Below are 23465 nucleotides of genomic sequence, written 5' to 3'. Positions count from 1 at the left end.
TGATATCGCTAATGCTATTCATCACGCAGGAGCCAGCTAAATTTAGTGGCAAGGCCACTCCTGACGAGACTGATGCTTGGCTGAGGGAGTGTGAGAAAATCTATCGCGTTATAGAGTGCACTGATGCACAGAAGTTAACCTTTGTTACCTTTCTTCTGGTTACCGATGCAGAGTACTAGTGGGTAGAGATGCAACAGCTAATGTCACAAAAGAGTGGAGGTGCAAAAAGTTCGAGGGTGGACTTAAACATGAGTTGCGCAGGTTCCTGGTGCCACTCAAGATCAGAGAATTTCTAGTTTTGGTCGAGCAGGCCAAAACAGTTGAGCAACTAGAGATGGGATGTAGCAGAGTGGCAAGACCACAGAAGGCTGCCACAAACTCTAGACAACAGAAGAAACCCTATAACAGACCGTAGTCTTTAGCTAGAAAACTATAGTGCTATAACTATGGTGGAAAGCATCTCAGAAGGGCTTGCCTAAAACCCTCTGACAGTTCTAGAGGTAGTGCTAGTACTGGCAAGGGCTATGTGTGTGATCAACCTAGACACTTTTCCCGATAGTGTCCCAAAAAGAAACCAGCGGGTGGCGCTCAAACAAAGAAGCTAGTAGGGGAGCGACCTGGAAGCATCGGGGCATGTGTTTGCATTGACTAGGACCGAGGCGACTCAGTTAGGTAACCTGTTGTAGAACACTTGCTTGCTTTTTAATAACACTATGGTGGTATTGTTTGACTTAGGAGCTACCCATTCATTTGTATCAATTGAATGTGTGAGGAGGCTCGAACTTGTAATGCGAGAGTTAGGGTGTGAGCTGATTGTTGCGACACCAACATTTGGCGAGGTATCGCCAACTCTATTTGTGTGGGATGTCCTATGGAAGTTGTAGGCCGTAGGTTCAAGGTGAATCTCATATGCTTGCTGATGGAGGGTTTGGACGTGATTCTGGGGATGGACTTGGTGTCCAGCAACCACTTTGTTATCGATTGCGGACGACGTAGAGCAGTATTCCTAGATATAGAAGGACTAAAGATGATATCGTCTAACCAGGCAATGATGGAGATAAAAGCTTGATGAAGGCATGACCACCTCCATAGAAGCTCCCTTAAGAAGGATAACTAGAAGCATGTCTAGAGGGGAGTCTTCTATTCTATCACCTTTATCTTTGTTTTGCAATACTTTAGTTTGAATTCCCTAAGTTGGTTTCTAGTTGACTTATTTTGGTTGACTTGTTGACTTTGATCCAAAGTTGACCTTTGATCAAGATTAGATTAACTTAAACCAACATGTTAATTCTTGTTTGTCTTGTTTTGTAGGTAATTAAGAGAAAGTAGAGCATGGCTAGGTGGCACTTGGTGATTGGAGCACTTGGATGAAGTGGAAGAGAGAGGAAAGCATAAAGCATAAAGCAGAAGCAAAAGTAGACATGTACCTTGTCTCCTTTTGCTTTTGTGGTTTATGCCTTAGAAGGTCACTTGGTCTCCTTCCTCTTTTGGCCTAGAATCCTCATGGGAATGCCTCCACCAATCATCTCCCTTCACTTGGCCAAGACACACTCTCACATTAGGCTTAGGGTTTGCTAGTTAATCCTTTTTCATGTTTTTGTATTTGCTAAAGGACCCCTATGAACTCCTATTTAAAGGGTTCTCCTTGTCTTGTAAAAGGGTTGATCACTTTGTTATAAACTTTGTGCATTCAACCACTAATTTTCGTGAGCTCTCCTTCCTAGAAGTGAACTCACCTTTGCCTTATCTTGCTTGCAAGTGGCGGCACCATCACTCATCTCAAGGGTTTGGTTGGCTTAGATCCCCCCTATGAGTGGCGTGCTTCTTCCATTCTTCATCTTCTATGCTTTCCATTTTTATTGTTTCTTCTTTCATTTTGCTCTTTAAGTGTTGTTATTGCCGTGTGTGTTTAAGCTTGAATCCAACTCTCTTCTCATGAGCTTGAGAAATGAACCTTCACATCTAGATAGCATGCTATCTTAATGTCAAGTGGGAATTTTCAAAAAGCTTTCTTAAACAACTTCACCATCTTCATAACTCTAAAAGGAAACAAGATAATCCTTCATCAAAGTTGGAGCTACTTGCTTTATGATAGTAGCTTAGGTAGAGAAGAGGAGTACAACTGAGCAGATTAGAAGCATACCAGTGATGGATGAGTATGCAAGTGTCTTTCGAGATGAGATTCCAGAACTACCGCCAAGTAGGGATGTGGATTTCACTATTGATCTCATCCCTAGAGCTGGTCCAGTATTGATGGCACCTACAGAGTTAGCCGAACTGAAGAAGTAGATTGAAGACCTACTGGAGAAGAAGTTTGTTCGGCCAAGTGCATCACCATGGGGAGCACTTGTGCTATTTGTGAAGAAGAAGGATGGCAGTTTAAGGCTTTGTGTTGATTATCGTTAGCTGGACAAGCTGACCATTAAGAATAAGTACCCATTGTCAATAATTGATGATTTGCTAAATCAGTTGAGAGGACTAGCAATATTCTCTAAGATTGACTTGAGGTCTGGATATCATCAGATCTTAGTAAAACCGGAGGACGTACAAAAGACAACTTTCAGGTCTCGCATGGGTGGCATGAATCACAAGACTGTTTCAAGTTTCAAGAGTTAAAATGTACAAATGGTCGACTTTTGGCTTTTATATGTGATGAGTCCATCTTCAAGAGTAAGGAAGCCAAAGAGAAGCCATGCAGAATTGATGAGGCTTCCATGGAGAAGGATGAAGGTGCGGAAGCTAAAAGATGAGAGGAGAAATGATGCGGCAATGGTGTTTGGAGAAGCTCTCAAGTGAGGTTGGGCCAACACTCAAGGAAGGGGGCTAGAGGAAACCAAGAAGGAGAACTCTAGCCTAAGTTGATTCACAAAAAGAGAGGAGTCTGGAGTCATCTCAACAGAATTTCTCTACTATATTCATGAATGAAAATACAAGGGTCCTAAGCTCTCTATTTATAGGCTAAAATGAGACCAAGGAGTCTCCAAAAAGTGGAGGGAAAAAGGAGTCTAGAAAGTTGAATTTTGGAGCCAAAAAGGAGCATGTGGGAGGTGTGACTTGCCACCTGAGCAAGTCACACTTGTCTTGCCATGGGAAGTTAACTCTCATCCTTGGAGAGCAAGTTTGAGAAGCTTCTAGGCTTTTCTAGAGTAGACACACTACTCTTGGCCCATTTGGTCCAATTCCCCTTTTTGGTCCAAAATTACTTCTAAAGCCCAATTTCCTCTAAGGCCCAATACATGGCCCAAAGAAAACCCTATTCTACTGGGCCCAAAATAAAAAGCCCAAAATAAAATCCTAATCTAGTAATTACAAGCAAAGTGTCCTAGGCTAGGTCTTCACATCTTCCTTGGCCCATGTGAAGTTCATCTTGGGCCTTGCATGCGCATTTAAGGCCCATTCCTCTTGTATTCTCCTAGCCATAAAAAGAATCAAGACAATTAAAGATAGCACAAAATAATGGCCCAATAAAAGTATAAGGCCCAAAATGATTATTTATTTAATGACAAAGAAAAACTAAATGGGCCAGGCCATTGGCCCAAGCTGAAAAGCCTTGTAGGGTGATATTCATCAATATGTGAGGTAAAAGCTAGACTAATTCTTGACCCTTAGATCAAGCTTGGAGGAGAAGCTTTAATCATCACCCTTGGATGGTGGCTTGGAGAAAGAGGCATCTTCCTAGCCTTTGGATGAAGACTTGGAAAAGAAGACAGTCTCTTAGCCCTTGGATGAAGGAGGCACATGGGTGGAGTATGGACTTGGCTCCATGGGATGCATGATCCATGAGGTGTAGGAAGCAATGTTAACTTCCACTTAGTCCACCTTTGACCACTGGTAGCTCATGGCCAAATCTCCTATTGGGCTTAGTCAAGCCTAATTTTATCAATTCATCTACACATTGTTTGACTTATTATTCTAGAAAAACAAGGCCAAAACAATGGCCCAATTTAAATCTATACTACTTCCTTCATGCATGATGAAGGATTGACCCCAACCAAGGATGGAGTCACATGCTTAAGAAGAGTAAGCATGTTTAGAAAGGAAGTTCACTAATCCTTCATCCTTTCATTTGTGTTTGTTATTTTTGATTCCCTAAGTTGACTTAGTTGAATCAACTTTAGTTGACTTAGTTGAATCAACTTTAGTTGACTTGTTGACCTTTGACTAGGTTTGACTTGTTGACTATAGTTGACTTGACTTAAGCCAACATGCTATCTATGTTTATTTGCTTTGTAGGTTAATTAGGAGTAAGAAAGCAATGCTAGGTGGCGCATGGTGATTGGGGAGCATAAATGATGTGGAGGAGAGAGTAAAGCAAAGGCATAAAGCATAAAGTAAAAGGCATAAAACAAGGGTACCTATGTACCTTTGGTCTCCTTTGTTTTTAGCACACTTTGGCCACTTTTTGGAGACATATAAGACACATTCTTTGTCTCCTTTTGTGCTAGAACGAAATTAGCCTTGCACACACCATAGTTGGCTCTTTTGTCTCTCATTTTTGTAACCTTATTTAACCTACTTTCTAGAAGCTAGGGTTAGGTTTTTGTAGAGACATCATTAGGTATCTTTTATTTGCTTAGAGGCCCCTAAACTCTTCTATATAAGGGGTGCTCCTAGACATGTAAAATGGTTGAAGATTTTGAGTAAAAACACTCTTGTGTCTCAACTATTTGTGATAGTTTCCTCCCTAGGGAGTGAATACTTTTAAGCCTTATCTTGCATAGCAAGTGGCGGCACACATCCACTCATCTTCAAGGTTGCCATGGCTTCTAGCCTAGCCTTGTAGTGGCGTGCTTCTCACATTTTTACCATTCCTTTCCTTTCCATTTTACGTTTGCTTCTTCCTTTAATTGTTCTTGTTTTCTATGGTTTATGTGCTTTCCATTTCCTTTTTCTTTTGAATCAATCCATCATCTTCTTCTCTTGAGCTTTGTGAAAGGAACCTTCACATCTAGATAGCTTGCTATCTTAATGTCCAGTGAGGATTTCACTTAGCTTTCTTAATCAACTCACACCATATTCAAGAATCTTAAAAAGGAACAAGATAATCATTCATCAGTCTAGGTAGAGGTCATGTGGTCGCTCAATGCCCTACCAAACGCACCATTGTGCTTAAGGGCAAATACCTCTACACTAGCTAAGATGAGTCATCTTCAAGTGATTCCGACACTTCTCATTCTAGTGATTCTCAAGAACATTGATATCCAAATGAAGGGAAACTTTTGATGATTAGGAGGCTTCTCAATAACCAACCTAGCATTGCTCTCAATGATCAAAGAGAAAATATTTTCTACACAAGATGTGAGGTTTTGAAAAACACTTGTTCTTTGATCATTGATAGTGGGTATTGTTGCAATTGTTGTAGCACAAGATTGGTTGAGAAGTTGAATTTGACTTTGTTACCCCATCCCAAACCTTACAAACTTCATTGGCTTAATGAAGATGGGGATCTCAAAGTTTAACATCAAGTAAAAGTCAAGTTCTCCATTGGGAAATTTAAAGATAATGTTTTATGTGATGTAATCCCAATGGAAGCTTGCCATATTCTCTTAGGGAGACCTTGGCAATTTGATCATAAAACCTTACACAATGGCCACACCAATGAGATCACTCCTAGCCAAGTTGCTAGTGATCAAGTTCAAATGCAAGCTAGGAGAGAGGAAGAGAGTTCCAAGAACTCTAATGCTTCTAAAGATTCTAAGGACAAGACAAAGGTAGAGAAAGTTTCTTCTTCTAAGGATGTTCTCATGAAGTTCTTTTAACTCATAAAACTCTTTTGCACACTCTTCATAATGAGCAACCTCCCTTCCTCTTACTATTGTCAAGCAATCCTTACTTGTCTTGAACATCCTTCTCTTAAGGATCTACCTCCTTCCATTTGTGCTCTCCTTCATGAATTTCAAGATATTTTTCCAAAGGATAGGCCTCATGGTCTCCCACCTTTTAGAGGGATTGAGACCAAATTGATTTTGTTCCAGGGGCAAGTCTTCCTAATAGACCCGCCTATAGGACAAACCCAATTGAGACCAAGGAGATAAAACTCAAGTGAATGAGTTGCTAGACAAGGGATGGGTTCAAAAAAGTTTAAGTCCTTGTGTTGTGCCTGTGTTGTTGGTGCCTAAGAAAGATGGAAAGTGGCGTATGTGCTGTGATTGTAGGGCTATCAACAACATCACCATAAAATATAGGCACCCAATCCCAAGACTAGATGATATGTTGGATGAATTACATGGAGCACAAATATTTTCAAAAACAGACCTCAAAAGTGGTTATCACCAAATCGTATTCAAAAAGGTGATGAGTGGAAAACTGCTTTCAAAACAAAATTTGGTCTATATGAATGGTTAGTCATCCCTTTGGTCTAACCAATGCTCCTAGTACATTCATGCGCCTAATGAATCATGTCTTACGAGATTGTATAGGCAAGTTTGTTGTTGTCTATTTTGATGACATTTTGGTGTACAATACAAGTTCTAAGCTTCATGTGGTCATCTTAGAGTTGTGTTATCTCTTCTCCGAGACCACCAATCTATGCTAACATTGACAAGTGCACTTTCTGTGTAGAGAGTGTCATCTTTTTGGATTTGTGGTCAATAAGAGTGGGGTGCATGTTGACCCCACAAAAATCAAGGCCATCCAAGAATGGCCTGTGCCAAAGAATGTTGGGACATTAGAAGTTTTCATGGATTAGCAAGTTTTTATAGAAGATTTGTCCCCAACTTCTCCACCATTGCTTCACCCCTCAATGAACTTGTTAAGAAAGACATATCTTTTGAGTGGGGTGAAAGACAACAAAAGGCTTTTGATGATATCAAGACTAGGCTCACCCAAGCTCCCATTCTTGCTCTTCCAAACTTTGAGAAAACTTTTGAGCTAGAATGTGATGCTTCTAGGGTGGGAATAGGTGGGTTTTGTTACAAGAAGGTCATCCAATTTCCTATTTTAGTGAAAAACTAAATGGTCCTTCTCGTAACTATCCACCTATGACAAAGAGCTATATGCTCTTGTGCGAGCTCTTCATACTTGGGAACATTATCTTGTGACAAAAGAGTTTATTATCCATAGTGATCATGAAACTCTCAAGTATTTGAAGAGCCACCAAATTGAATAAAACATGCAAAGTGGGTTGAGTACTTGGAACAATTCCCTTATGTTATCAAGTACAAGAAAGGGAAAGCTAATGTGGTGGCTGATGCACTATCAAGGAGATATACTCTCTTAGCCAAGCTGGGGTCCTAAATTCTTGGATTTGACAACATATGTGACTTGTATATTCATGATCCCTTCTTTGCTACCATTTATCATGATTGTCTCACTAAGTCCCAAGGCGATTTTTATCTCTCAAATCGATATCTTTTCAAAGAAGGCTGTCTATGTATTCCTCTATGTTCTCATAGAAAACTTTTGATCAAAGAAATGCATGAGGGGGGACTTATGGGTCACTTTGGGGTCGCCAAAACTTTGGCCATGCTTAAAGAGAAATTATTTTGGCCCATATGAAAAGGGAAATACAAAACCATTGCGCTAGTTGTTGAATTGTTTGCATGCTAAGTCTAGCGCAATGCCTGCAGGGATGTATACTCCTTTGCCTGTTGCTTCCACCCCTTGGGAGGATATAAGTATGGATTTTGTCCTAGGGCTTCCAAGGACTTCTAGGGGTGTTGACTCTATATTTGTGGTAGTGGACTATTTTTCTAAAATGGCACATTTTATACCATGCCACAAAGTAGATGATACTAGCAACATAGCAAGGTTGTTCTTTAGAGAAGTGGTTCGCCTCCATGGTTTACCCAAACAATTGTGTCTGATAGGGATGCTAAATTCCTAAGCCATTTTTGGAGGACCTTGTCGTCTAGGCTAGGAACAAAACTTTCTTTCTCTACCTCTTGTCACCCACAAACTGATGGGCAAACCGAGGTAGTCAATAGATCCCTTTCCACATTGCTTAGGGTTTTGCTTAAGGGGAATAATAAATCTTGGGATGAGTATCTTCCCCACATTGAATTTTCTTACAATAGAGTGGTCCATAGCACCACCAAACTCTCACCCTTTGAGGTAGTTTATGGTTTTAACCCTCTCACACCATTGGACTTATTACCTCTTCCAACTTCTTTTGATTTTGTTCATAAAGAAGGGGTTTCTAAGTCCAAGTTCATAAAAGATTTTCATGAGAAGGTTAAACACCAAATTCAAGCCCAAGTTGAAAAGATTGCTCATTCTAAAAACAAGGACAAGAGAGTTTGGTCTTTTAATGAAGGAGATTTAGTTTGGTTGCACTTAAGGAAGGAAAGATTTCCTAATATAAGAAAATCCAAACTTAGTCCCCGAGGTGATGGTCCATTCCAAATCATCAAGAAGATCAATAATAATGTTTATCAATTGGATCTTCCTGCGGAATATGGTGTGCATCCTACTTTCAACATTATTGATTTGGTTCCTTTTGTAGGTATTTTTGATGAAGAGGGTAACCAAGATTTGAGGGCAAATCCTCTTCAAGGGGAGGGGATGATGTGACCCCAACAAGCCCAAGCTCAAGTGCATCAACAAGCCCAAGCCCACATCAAGGCCCAATCACTAAAGCATGATGAGAAAGATTCAATGTGATGAAGGATTATCTTGTTCCTTTTTAAGATTATTGAATATGGTGTGAGTTGATTAAGAAAGCTAAGTGAAATCCCCACTGGACATTAAGATAGCAAGCTATCTAGATGTGAAGGTTCCTTTCACAAAGCTCAAGAGAAGAAGATGATGGATTGATTCAAAACAAAAAGGAAATGGAAAGCACATAAACCATAGAAAACCAAGAACAATTAAAGGAAGAAGAAAACATAAAATGGAAAGGAAAGAAATGGTAAAAATGTGAGAAGCACGCCACTACAAGGCTAGGCTAGAAGCCATGGCAACCTTGAAGATGAGTGGATGTGTGCCGCCACTTGCTATGCAAGATAAGGCTTAAAAGTATTCACTCCCAAGGGAGGAAACTCTCACAAATGGTTGAGACACAAGAGTGTTTTTACTTCAAAATGTTCAACCCTTTTACATGTCTAGGAGCACCCCTTATATAGAAGAGTTTAGGGGCCTCTAAGCAAATAAAAGATACCTAAGGATGTCTCTACAAAAACCTAACCCTAGCTTCTAGAAACTAGGTCAAATAAGGTTACAAAAATGAGAGACAAAAGAGCTAACTATGGTGTGTGCAAGGCTAATTTCGTTCTAGCACAAAAGGAGACAAAGAATGTGTCTCATATGTCTCCAAAAAGTGGCCAAAGTGTGCTAAAAACAAAGGAGACCAAAGGTACATAGGTACACTTGCTTCATGCCTTTTACTTTATGCTTTATGCCTTTGCTTTACTCTCTCCTCCACATCATTTATGCTCCCCAATCACCATGCGCCACCTAGCATTGCTTTCTTACTCCTAATTAACCTACAAAGCAAATAAACATAGATTAGCATGTTGGCTTAAGTCAAGTCAACTATAGTCAACAAGTCAAACCTAGTCAAAGGTCAACAAGTCAACTAAAGTTGATTCAACTAAGTCAACTTAGGGAATCAAAAATAACAAACACAAATGAAAGGGATGAAGGATTAGTGAACTTCCTTTCTAAACATGCTTAGTCTTCTTAAGCATGTGCCTCATCCTTGGTTGGGGTCAATCCTTCATCATCCTCCCCTTCTTGGAGAGAATTTGACCACAAATTCTTTAAGCCTTTGTAGATGGAGCTTGACTTGATTTGGGGGAGGATTTGCGCCTCCCTTTTATGAGCTCTTGTTCCATCCTTTCTAAGGGTATTACCCCTAGCTTTGGTTAGGCCATCTTTTTCTAGACCACTCTTCCTCTCTGCTTGCGCATTGGGTCTTCCTTTTGAGCCTTGCAAGAGAAGAAGAATGGTGATGTCCATCTTGCTTTGGAAAATTTTTTTAGAGGCAAGTAACACTTTGGAGCTTGCTCTTTTCTTTTTCATCTTTTCTCTTATCTTTCACTTTATTTTGGTCCTCATTTGCTTGATTGGTGAGAGAGGTAGGAGTGTGAACTTTTGCCTTGGAAGAGAAAGTATAGGTGTTAGCATGGCCATCATAAAGACTTTTTATCAAATTGCCATGGCCTACCTAGTAAATATGAGTGACTTCCATAGGCAACATCACATAACACCTCATCTTTAAAATTTCCAATTGAAAGTTAATGAGGACTTGTTGAGTTACTTTAATTCTTCTTTACTTAAGCCATGATAGCTTGTAGGGCTTGCATGAGGATAGTTTTCAAGCCAAGCTTGTCCACAACCTTGTGCTAGCTACATTTACACAACTTCCATTATCTATGAGAGCACATTTTGTTTTTATGCACCTTGAATGAAAAATGTTTTGTCTTTGAGAAGGGTCAAGTTCCTTGAAACTTGTCTTAGTTGGTGCCTTATCATAACAATCCACCTTCAAGGGGTTTAATCCTTTCACTTGAAGAAGAAGTGTGGGAAGAAGTACTTTTGGGAAGGGGAGATGAGAATGTTCACTCTCTTACTTCTTTTTAAGGTTTAAGGCCATGGTTCTTTTGGTTGGGCAATTTGAAGCTATGTGATATCCCAAACATTAAAACATTTTATAGAACTTGATCCTTGTACCTTGAGAAGAATTAGGATTTCATTAGAAGGCTACTTAGTCTAGGAGGTGGTCTTGATGGAACTCTTGAGTGGAACTTATCATGTTTTCTTTCTTTATCTTTCCAAGTACTAGAATAGTAGTCATTGTATGAACCACTCCTCTTGGCCTCTTTTTCTTTTGCAATTGAGTTTCAACTTTGAAGGCCAAATGTAAAACTTTGTCAAGAGAGGAGTACTCATATAACTCTACTAAATCTTGTATGTCCTCCTAAGACCACTCACAAATCTTTTTTTCTTCACTTTGTTAGTCCTACTTTTAGAAGCATTTGAGACTCTATTCTTTAAAGTATCACTCACACTCATGGACCTTGTGAAGCCTTTGGAGCTTCAAAAGAGTTCCTTCCTATAGGAGGAGGAACAAATCTAGCGCGCATAAGAGTTTTAATGTCCATCCAAGAAGCGCGGTGGCCCTTGGTCATAATTCTTACAAACTTTATGCCACCAAGTATTGGCATACTCCAAAAATCCTAAAACTACTAGATCAACTTGCTTTTGATCCTTTACATGAATGAAAATTTGATCAACTTTAGCTTCCCAATCAAGGAAGATTTTGGGATCACTTCTCCTAGAACTTAGGAATCTTTGGAGTTTGCTTCTCTTGTGATGGGTTGCGCCTAGAATGCCCTCTTTTCCTAGCCTCTCTTTCTTGCTCTTTAGCTTCAAGCCTTTGAATGTGCTCTTGGATTCTTAGGTCACTTTGCTCCTTGTCTTTCTCAATTGTTCAAAGGCCTCCTTCCTAGACAACTCCAAATCCCGAAGCAATCTCATCAATGTATTGTTTTTGTTTGGTGTAGGTGCATTTGATGAACTTGCCATGATTCCTACAACAAAAACACTCAAATCCGAGACAAAATAAATGGATTAGGGTTAGACAACATGAAAACCGAGACCAAATCCAACCCAAAATGTAACCCAAGTGTTTAGATCACTCTCCCAAAGTAACAAGGCAAGGCTAGCACTCAAAATCCACCAAAGGAGTGAAGCAAACACTTTTAAAAACTTGTTCAAAACCTTTCAAATGCAAGACAAGTGATTCGGCCACAACATCCCAAGAGTTTCAAGAAAAGAAAACTACTAAGACAAAACAAAGAACACCTAGTGACAAGCAAGAAAAGCACAAAAACAAGAAAGCTAAACTCTAAGAAGAAAAGTTTGAGACAAAACTTTTAACAAGACTAAAGCAATGAAAAACACTTTTAAAGACTCTATGGAAAGCATTTGAACAAGCCAAGATTATAAATCATGCATACACCAAGAAAGATCATAACCAAGTTAAAGCATGGAACTAATTTGCCAATATCACCCAAAATCCAAGTATAAAATTTGGTAGCATAACACCTAGTAAAAACCAAATGGATTCACCAAGCAGCAATTGCTCTCGGTTTTTTGGTCATTGAAAATTTTTTCTTTCAAACTAGGTACTTAAAATGATGAGAAGGAGTTTTAGGTGTCTTGAACACTTAGTTCCTTAAAATTAGGTCAAAATCAATTTCAAGGAGCATACATCAAGCAAGACATAAAGTGAATGCAAGATTCAAATACTTAGAAACAAGAATAAGAAAACTCAAGTATACATATGACTCAAGCAAAAGTTAGACACATTTAAAGACTCAACATGACATACACAAAGACACAAACATGTAGCTATCATGCATTTAAACTCATGGATTTGAGGCTCAAAGACTAAGCATCCAAAGACATGTTATCCAACCACATTTAGGAGTAAAAGAGTAACAAAAAGTAGCCAAAACTGCCCAACATAACCTGAAAACGTTGATTCGTATCTCGGCAGCTCTGACCTTTGCTCACTATTTCATCATAACTCTCTCCACAGAACTCCAAATGCATTGGTTCTTTTTTTGTTAAAACTAGACTAACAGAGCTTTCTTTTGACATCAAGAACGTAATTTTTGGACCACTGAGCAGGTGCAGTTTAATCTTTTAAAATCGTGAACAGTTTCTGCCAGCATTGTTTTTATGTGGACCATTCAAAGATAGCTACACAAGACAAGGTTAGAACATGAAAACACCATATTCAAGATAACCTAGGCTCTAGATACCAAATGATGAAGGATTATCTTGTTCCTTTTTAAGATTATTGAATATGGTGTGAGTTGATTAAGAAAGCTAAGTGAAATCCCCACTGGACATTAAGATAGCAAGCTATCTAGATGTGAAGGTTCCTTTCACAAAGCTCAAGAGAAGAAGATGATGGATTGATTCAAAACAAAAAGGAAATGGAAAGCACATAAACCATAGAAAACCAAGAACAATTAAAGGAAGAAGAAAACATAAAATGGAAAGGAAAGAAATGGTAAAAATGTGAGAAGCACGCCACTACAAGGCTAGGCTAGAAGCCATGGCAACCTTGAAGATGAGTGGATGTGTGCCGCCACTTGCTATGCAAGATAAGGCTTAAAAGTATTCACTCCCAAGGGAGGAAACTCTCACAAATGGTTGAGACACAAGAGTGTTTTTACTTCAAAATGTTCAACCCTTTTACATGTCTAGGAGCACCCCTTATATAGAAGAGTTTAGGGGCCTCTAAGCAAATAAAAGATACCTAAGGATGTCTCTACAAAAACCTAACCCTAGCTTCTAGAAACTAGGTCAAATAAGGTTACAAAAATGAGAGACAAAAGAGCTAACTATGGTGTGTGCAAGGCTAATTTCGTTCTAGCACAAAAGGAGACAAAGAATGTGTCTCATATGTCTCCAAAAAGTGGCCAAAGTGTGCTAAAAACAAAGGAGACCAAAGGTACATAGGTACACTTGCTTCATGCCTTTTACTTTATGCTTTATGCCTTTGCTTTACTCTCTCCTCCACATCATTTATGCTCCCCAATCACCATGCGCCACCTAGCATTGCTTTCTTACTCCTAATTAACCTACAAAGCAAATAAACATAGATTAGCATGTTGGCTTAAGTCAAGTCAACTATAGTCAACAAGTCAAACCTAGTCAAAGGTCAACAAGTCAACTAAAGTTGATTCAACTAAGTCAACTTAGGGAATCAAAAATAACAAACACAAATGAAAGGGATGAAGGATTAGTGAACTTCCTTTCTAAACATGCTTAGTCTTCTTAAGCATGTGCCTCCATCCTTGGTTGGGGTCAATCCTTCATCATCCTCCACTCCTTGGAGAGAATTTGACCACAAATTCTTTAAGCCTTTGTAGATGGAGCTTGACTTGATTTGGGGGAGGATTTGCGCCTCCCTTTTTGGAGCTCTTGTTCCATCCTTTGGAGCTTCATAATAAGTTACTTCCTATAGGAGGGAGGAACAAATCTAGCGCGCATAAAAGTTTTAATGTCCATCCAAGAAGCCGCGGGTGGCCCTTGGTCATAATTCTTTCAAACTTTATGCCACCAAGTATTGGTATACTCTAAAAATCCAAAAACTACTAGATCAACTTGTGCTTGATCCTTTACATGATTTTCAATGAAAATTTGATCAACTTTAGCTTCCCAATCAAGGAAGATTTTGGGATCACTTCCACCATAGAACTTAGGAATCTTTGGAGTTTGCTTCTCTTGTGATGGGTTGCACCTAGAATGCCCTCTTTTCCTAGGATCTCTTTCTTTCTCCCTAGCTTCAAGCCTTTGAATGTGCTCTTGGATTCTTAGGTCACTTTGCTCCTTGTCTTTTCTCAATTGTTCAAAGGCCTCCTTCCTAGACAACTCCAAATCCCGAAGCAATCTCATCAATGTATTGTTTTTGTTTGGTGTAGGTGTACTTGATGAACTTGCCATGATTCCTACAACAAAAATACTCAAATCCGAGACAAAATAAATGGATTAGGGTTAGACAACATGAAAACCAAGACCAAATCCAACCCAAAATGTAACCCAAGTGTTTAGATCACTCTCCCAAAGTAACATGGCAAGGCTAGCACTCAAAATCCACCAAAGGAGTGAAGCAAACACTTTTAAAAACTTGTTCAAAACCTTTCAAATGCAAGACAAGTGATTCACAACATCCCAAGAGTTTCAAGAAAAGAAAACTATTAAGACACAACAAAGAACACCTAGTGACAAGCAAGAAAAGCACAAAAACAAGAAAGTTTAACTTCTAAGGAAATTTTGTTTTAAAGACAAAACTTGAACAAGACTAAAGCAATGAAAAACACTTTTAAAGACTCTTGGAAAACATTTGAACAAGCCAAGATTATACCTCAAATTATGCATACACCAAGAAAATCATAACCAAGTTAAAGCATGGAACTAATTTGCCAATATCACCCAAAATCCAAGTATAAAATTTGGTAGCATAGCACCTAGTAAAAATGGCCAAATGGATTCACCAAGCAACACATTAGCTCTTGGCCAAACTGTTTTTGGTCATGAAAATAATTTTTCTTTTCAAAACTAGGTACTTAAGATGATGAGAAGGATATTTTAGGGTGTCTTGAACACTTAGTTCCTTAAAAATTAGGTCAAAATCAATTTCAAGGAGCATGCTACAACAAAAGGCATAGATCTCATGCAATAGCTCAAATACTTAGAAACAAGAATAAGAAAACTCAAAGAAGCATATGACATATGACTCAAGCAAAAGTTAGACACATTTAAAGACTCAACATGACATACACAAAGACACAAACATATAGCTATCATGCATTTAAACTCATAGATTTGACGCTCAAAGACTAAGCATCCAAAGACATGTTATCCAACCACATTTAGGAGTAAGAAGAGTAACAAAAACAGTAGCCAAAACTGCCCAACATAACCTGAAAAACGTTGATTCGCGGTGATCTCGGCAGCTCTGACCTTTGCTCACTATTTCAATCATAACTCTCTCCACAGAACTCCAAATGCATTGGTTCTTTTTTTGTTAAAAACTAGACTCACAGAGCTTTCTTTTGACATCAAGAACGTAATTTTGGACCACTGAGCAGGTGCAGTTTAATTTTTAAAATCGTGAACAGTTTCTGCCAGCATTTTTTTATGTGGACCATTCAAAGATAGCTACACAAGACAAGGTTAGAACATGAAAAACACCATATTCAAGATAACCTAGGCTCTAGATACCAAATGATGAAGGATTATGTTGTTCCTTTTTAAGATTATTGAATATGGTGTGAGTTGATTAAGAAAGCTAAGTGAAATCCCCACTGGACATTAAGATAGCAAGCTATCTAGATGTGAAGGTTCCTTTCACAAAGCTCAAGAGAAGAAGATGATGGATTGATTCAAAACAAAAAGGAAATGGAAAGCACATAAACCATAGAAAACCAAGAACAATTAAAGGAAGAAGAAAACATAAAATGGAAAGGAAAGAAATGGTAAAAATGTGAGAAGCACGCCACTACAAGGCTAGGCTAGAAGCCATGACAACCTTGAAGATGAGTGGATGTGTGCCGCCACTTGCTATGCAAGATAAGGCTTAAAAGTATTCACTCCCAAGGGAGGAAACTCTCACAAATGGTTGAGACACAAGAGTATTTTTACTTCAAAATGTTCAACCCTTTTACATGTCTAGGAGCACCCCTTATATAGAAGAGTTTAGGGGCCTCTAAGCAAATAAAAGATATCTAAGGATGTCTCTACAAAAACCTAACCCTAGCTTCTAGAAACTAGGTCAAATAAGGTTACAAAAATGAGAGACTGATGTGACCCCAACAAGCCCAAGCTCAAGTGCATCAACAAGCCCAAGCCCATATCAAGGCCCAATCACTAGAAGCATGATGAGAAAGATTCACATGGGCCACTCACAAGATGATGAAGTCAATCATGGGCTTTTTACATTATTTACATGGGCTAAAGAAATCTCTAAAATATGAGATGATGCATGAAGGAAGTAGTCTAGATTTAAATTGGGCCATTGTTTAGGCTTTGCTTTCAATAAAAGCTAGAACACTTGTTGGGATCATTTGGGCCGAGCCCAATGTGCTACCATTGGCCGAGAGTTACTAGAGTGGCTCTCCTTTTGGATGCAAGCAAAGCATGAACTAAGCAAGGAGCATGTGATGGAAGCATGGTGTGTGTGACTTGGGCAAGGAGAGTGTGATACGCCACTTGGCACCATCTAGACTCATCTACTACATCACATGGTCTACAAACAAGCTTCTTCTCCAAGCTACATTTGCATTTCATCTTTGTTACATTTTCTCTTTATTTGGCCGGGCATGTGCCTATAAATAGAGCCACTCAAATATTGTAATGGTTACTCTTGAATTGCTAATAGATGGTAGTGTTTGAGATCACTCCACACTTCTATTAATTTGAGAGCATACATGGCTAACCTTCTCCTTCATCTCCTCTAGCCACCTTCCATACAATAGCTCTACTTCTACTCTTCATCTTCACCAAATTCTCCATTTCCGAGAGCCTCCTTCCTCTAATTCTCCAATTTCCGCTGCACTTCATCTTCTCCTTATCATTCTCCATGGATTTTCTTCCTCTCCTACTCCAAGGACGTCCATCAGAGACAAAAGAGCCAACTATGGTGTGTGCAAGGCTAATTTCGTTCTAGCACAAAAGGAGACAAAGAATGTGTCTCATATGTCTCCTAAAAGTGGCCAAAGTGTGCTAAAAACAAAGGAGACCAAAGGTACATAGGTACACTTTCTTCATGCTTTTTACTTTATGCTTTATGCCTTTGCTTTACTCTCTCCTCCACATCATTTATGCTCCCCAATCACCATGCGCCACCTAGCATTGCTTTCTTACTCCTAATTAACCTACAAAGCAAATAAGCAAATAAACATAGATTAGCATGTTGGCTTAAATAAAGTCAACTATAGTCAACAAGTCAAACCTAGTCAAAGGTCAACAAGTCAATTAAAGTTGATTCAACTAAGTCAACTTTGGGAATCAAAAATAACAAACACAAATGAAAGGGATGAAGGATTAGTGAACTTCCTTTCTAAACATGCTTAGTCTTCTTAAGCATGTGCCTCCATCCTTGGTTGGGGTCAATCCTTCATCATTAGTAAGGATTGAACCCACAACCAATCAATTAACAATTCAAATAAACATAGATTAGCATGTTGGCTTAAATAAAGTCAACTATAGTCAACAAGTCAAACCTAGTCAAAGGTCAACAAGTCAATTAAAGTTGATTCAACTAAGTCAACTTTGGGAATCAAAAATAACAAACACAAATGAAAGGGATGAAGGATTAGTGAACTTCCTTTCTAAACATGCTTAGTCTTCTTAAGCATGTGCCTCCATCCTTGGTTGGGGTCAATCCTTCATCATTAGTAAGGATTGAACCCACAACCAATCAATTAACAATTCAAGTACATAACCACTCCACCAATTCATATTTCATGATAACTCCTACAATTCTAGGAATTTATCATTACACTACGCATTCAATATATAAGTACACAAAAACGCATAATTTAAATAACATCCAAGTGGCATATATAGGACTCGAACCCAAGTCCTCACACACAGTAATGTACTCTCAACCACTTGAGCTAGTACTTTTCCACGTCATAGTTCCTCACATTAATTGCTTTAAATATTTCTATTACCTGCCATAATTAAATAATTAATTAATTTTCTCGGGTTTTACATTACCCCCACCTTTAAATATTTTCGTCCTCGAAAATAAGACTTACCAGGAAATAAGTGCGGATAGGACTGCCTCATGCGATCCTCCATCTCCCAGGTCATCTCCTGAGTGGTCTCATCCCATAGCACCTTCACGGTCCGGATTTCCTTCCCATGCAGTTGTTTCACTTGTGAGTCTAGAATTCGCACCGGTCTAGTGCTCACCGTCAAATCCTCCCGAATCTGAATATCATCTGACTCCAGTACGTGCGACAGATCCACAATGTATTTCCTCAACTGGGAAACATGAAACACATTATGCAGATTCGCTAAGTGTGGTGGCAAAGCGATCTCAAAAGCTGCAACACCAATTCTCCTCAAAATTTGATAAGGCCCAACAAATCTCGGAGTTAGCTTCCTCGATTTTATGGCCCTCCCAATACCCGCCGTCGGTGTTACCCTGAGGAATACATGATCCCCAGCCTCGAACTCTAGAGGTCGCCTCCTCTTATCTGCGTACGACTTCTGTCTGCTCTGAGTAGCCCTCATTCTCTCTTGGATCGCCCTAACCTTCTAAAAAGTCTGTTGTAAAAACTCGGGACCCAACACCAATGATTCCCCATCTTGGTCCCAACACAATGGCATCCTACACCGCCGCCCATACAACGCCTCATATGGAGCCATACCAATGCTGGTGTGATAACTATTGTTGTATGTGAACTCCACCAATGGAAGCATCCCACTCTAACTACCCATATGATCCAGCACACAAGCTCTCAAAAGATCCTCCAATGATTGAATGGTACGCTCCGACTGCCCATCAGTCTGCGGATGGTATGCAGAACTCATCCTCAACTGAGTCCCCAATGCTGCTTGTAGAGACTGCCAAAAGCGAGATGTGAATCTCGGGTCTCTATCTGACACTATACTGGCAGGCACACCGTGCAACCTGACCACTTCCCGCACGTATAACTCAGCCAACCTGTCCAATGACCACTTCTGATTAATAGCAAGGAAATGAGCACACTTTGTCAACCTGTCCACTATTACCCAGATTGAGTCGTGCCCCTTCACAGACCTCGGCAAATGATTTACGAAATCCATGGCAATATTATCCCATTTCCACTGAGGGATATCCAACGGCTCAAGTGTATCCCCTGGTCGCTGGTGCTTAATCTTGGCCTTCTAACATACCAAGCACGATGCCACAAAGTCAGGAATGTCGGTTTTCATCCCATTCCACCAAAAAGACTGTTTCAGATCCTGGTACATCTTAGTCATACCTGGGTGTATGCTAAGACGGCTTTTATGCCCCTCCTCCATTATTTGTTTCCTCAACCTCCAATTTCCAGGCACACAGACTCTATCCCTGAACCTTAAGATACCATCTGTCCCGATCTTGTAATCTTTCCCCTTCTCAGTCCCAATCCAACTCATGAATTGCTGCAACTCAGCATCATCCTTCTGTTGGTCGCGGATAGTCCCCAACACATCACTAGTCAAAGTCAGAACACTGCATCTGATGGAATCCTCACTCAGTTGTATACCCAGGTTCATATCCCTGAGTTTCTCAATCAACACCAGCTCCTTCACCATCATGGATGAGATATGCATCCTTTTCCGACTCAAGGCGTCCGCAACCACATTAGCTTTACCAGGGTGGTAAAGCAACTCAAAATCGTAATCCTTAAGATACTCCATCCAGCGTCGCTGTCTCATATTTAGCTCCTTTTGATCGAACAGATATTTCAGGCTTTTATGATCACTGAAAACTTGAAATTGGGAGCCATACAAATAGTGTATCCATGTTTTAAGGGCAAACACTATAGCAGCCAGCTCCAAGTCGTGGGTAGGGTAATTTTTCTCGTGCACCTTTAACTGTCTAGAAGCGTAGGCTATCGGCCTCTTCTCCTGCATTAATACACAACCCAAACCCTGGTAGGATGCATCGCAGTATACCTCAAACACCTTACTGGTATCTGGAATAATTAGAATCGGAGCTGTAGTCAACCTCCTTTTCATCTCCTTAAATCATTCCTCGCACTTATCAGTCTAGGAGAAGGGTTGATCCTTTCTAGTGAGTTGAGTTAATGGACTCACCATTTTAGAAAACCCTTCTACAAACCTCTTGTAATACCCAGCCAATCCCAAGAAGCTTCTGACTTCTGTTACAGTTTGAGGTCTCTCCCATTTCAACACTGTCTCAATCTTGCTCGGGTCCACTGATATACCATGCGAAGAAATTACATGTCCTAGAAACTGCACCTCGTCCAACCAGAATTCACATTTAGACAATTTACCGTACAACTGGTGTTCTCTCAACACTTCCAACACAACTCTCAAATGACCTACATGTTCATCCCTGGTCCGAGAGTAGATGAGAATATCATCTATAAACACCACCACAAATTTATCCAGATAGGGCCTGAAAATGCGGTTCATATAATCCATAAAGACAGCTGGAGCATTGGTCACTCCGAATGGCATCACGACATATTCATAATGCCCATATCTCGATCTGAAAGTTGTCTTCTGGACATCCTCTGGTTTGACTAAGATCTGATGGTAACCCGATCTTAAGTCAATCTTGGAGAATACACCCGCCCCTCTCAGCTGGTCGAGCAAATCATCAATTCTCAGTAATGGGTATTTGTTCTTTATCGTCAATTTATTCAATTGCCGATAATCAACGCACAGCCGAGAACTCCCATCTTTTTTGTTTACTAGTAACACCGGGGCTCCCCACGGTGAGGCACTAGGTCGAATGAATTTCTTCTCTAGCAAGTCTTCTATCTGTTTCATCAACTCTGCTAGTTCAGCTGGTGCCATTCTGTACGGTGCCGCCGACACTGGACCTGCTCCATGGATTAGATCAATTGAGAAATCTATATCCTGGCTGGGTGGTAACTCAGGTATCTAGTTTAGAAATACGTCGGCGAATTCATCACCACTGGTATCTTATTGATCTACTCTTCTGTACTCATCTTCTTCTCCTAGGCCACTATCACAAAACAAGTAGACCCCCTCTTCATCTCTTTCACTGCCTCTCCAGACGTCACCAACTCTATCTCCTTTGTTTCTGGGAACACAATTCTGCACCGTCCACAATCAAGTACCACGTGGTTGGTGGACAGCCAGTCCATCCCCAATATTACCTCCAATCCCTCCAAGGGCAGGCAAACGAGGTTCACCTTGAAGTGTCTGCCCTCTACCTCCATCAAGCATCCAACACAGGCTAGATTGTTGAAACCTGTCCAGATGCTGGTGTAGAGACCATCAACTTGCATCCCAGATCACGAGGAGACAATCCCAATCTCTCCATACAATCATGAGATATGAAGGGGTGCGAAGCTCCTGAGTCAAACAATACCAACACATTGTTACCAAAAAGAAAGCAGTGGTCTAAAATCAAGTTACATGACCAGGTGGCCTCAGTGCTGATCATGGCGAAAACCCGGCCTGGTGCTCTCGGTCGATCAGAAGAAGATGGTGAAGGTCGCGATCCTGGAGTGCTTTTCTTATTAGGGCATTTGTTGGCGAAGTGTCCTGGTTGGTCACAGGCATAGCATTTACGAGTGTTCACCTCCATATTTATAATATCTCAGTTTCTGTGAAGATACAACTGGTCTACTATAGGGCTTCTTCTGTTGTCTACCCTCAACACCGCTCTTTTGAGTGCGGTTGACCCGGCTGGGTCCCATCTCTAGCTGTTTGACACTCTTGGCTTGCTCCACCAAGACCGGAAACTCTCGTACCCTCAACGGTACGATAAAACGCCTCAGCTCATGTTTGAGGCCGCCCTCAAACTTCCTGTAGTGCCACTCCTCAGTCTTTGCGAGTAGAATCTCGAGAGGTACTCAAACCTCTCCACGTAGTCCTGCACCGACAGATTTCCTTGCTGCAGGGTGAGAAACTCCGCCTCGCGCTCATGTTTAGCGCTGTCAGGGAAGTATTTCTCCAGGAACCTCGTCCTGAAGCTAGTCCACGTCACCTCCTCCTCCTGGTTCTGCATCTGTTGCTGCATGCCCATCCACCAATACTCGGCCTCGGTCACCAACAGAAAGGTGGCAAAATTAAGCTTCTGGGCCTCCGTGCACTCTATCACCCTGAATATCTTCTCGCATTCTCGGAGCCATGCGTCAGCCTCATCTGGGGTGGCCTTCCTAGTGAATTTCGCCGGCTTATGACCCATGAAATCTTCCATGGTCCAGGCCTCATAGGCGGAATCATGGCTCTTAGTGGTGCTGCTACAGGTTGCATGACATCCACCATCCTGTGGATTGCGTTAGCAATCTCATCAGCCCCAACGGTATTCCTTCGCATCCTGTTTGCCATTGCCTATGCACGCCACATATTTCAGCTATTAAAATCAAATAGCTAAAGATTAAAATATACTCTATCAAGCTTTAACAATCAATGCAAATCATCCAATTTCACACAACAAACGTCAGCTCACCCCCAGTTTTCCCAAAAGCATAAAAACGTTTGCTCTGATACCAAATGTAACATCCCTAGGGAATATTACTTAAAAAATAATAATAAAAGAAAGAATGATATTAAAAGTCATCTCGATAAAAATCCCAACGCAGGAAAAATTTAAATTCATTAAAAGAGCGTGCCAAAACTCATAACTAAATCCATAAAATGTTACAAGTTCACAAAATTTGTATTTAAAGCATAAAATACACGTGAGTAAATCCTAGCTCTAATCCTACACCTAGCCCTCACTCCGTCGCCTGGACATCCTCAGCATAACCTGTGCCAACATCTGCTCCCGTGTAACGAATCACACGATCATCGCCATACACAAACACACAAACAAGAAAGGGTGAGCTGAGAAAAATAAAATAAGATATATACAATATGTAAAATAAAGCATACACCAATCTTACCCATTCTACATAATTCTTGGCCAAGAAAGCATTTCCGCCTGGCTTGGTGACCAGAAAGCATCACTCACCGCCAGATGCCAGCGTCGTTCTAGTGCCCCTGTTTCCTGGTCACCGCCTGGCGAAGCTCGACGTGCCGCCAGACGCACCTCAATACTGTGCGCTCTCCTGTTAAATACATCGCCTGGCGGGTATCAGTGTACCGCTAGGCACCATACAAGAACAACACTTTTCTGGTTTATGACACCCCAGTTAACCTAATTTACCATTTAATTCACTTACAAAGATCACATAAGAACCCCAATATCAAGCCCTCGCATAGGCGACTCTACAACTATCATATGTAATCAAGTACTTGTACTTTACCCCGATCAATCCACTCATTTAAGTTCTCTTCAAGTTAACAAGAGCTTTAACATA

The 23465-nt window shown here is 40.4% G+C and overlaps 1 protein-coding gene across 1 annotated transcript; it reads right to left on the bottom strand.

Moving 5' to 3' along the window:
- Positions 1-18174: 18174 nt before the first annotated feature.
- On the bottom strand, positions 18175-18705 carry LOC114171455. Its single transcript, XM_028056464.1, has one exon. It carries the CDS (start codon positions 18703-18705, stop codon positions 18175-18177), a length of 531 nt encoding a protein of 176 aa, XP_027912265.1.
- Between the last annotated feature and the right edge of the window lie 4760 nt (positions 18706-23465).

The sequence above is a fragment of the Vigna unguiculata genome, unplaced genomic scaffold (assembly GCF_004118075.2).
Source record: "Vigna unguiculata cultivar IT97K-499-35 unplaced genomic scaffold, ASM411807v1 contig_267, whole genome shotgun sequence".
Lineage (NCBI taxonomy): Eukaryota > Viridiplantae > Streptophyta > Magnoliopsida > Fabales > Fabaceae > Vigna > Vigna unguiculata.
This window is presented reverse-complemented; position numbering and strand designations above follow the sequence as displayed.

Excerpts from the sequence above, each read along its gene's own strand:
- LOC114171455 (XM_028056464.1), bottom strand. The coding sequence starts at position 18,705 with ATGAGGGCTACTCAGAGCAGACAGAAGTCGTACGCAGATAAGAGGAGG.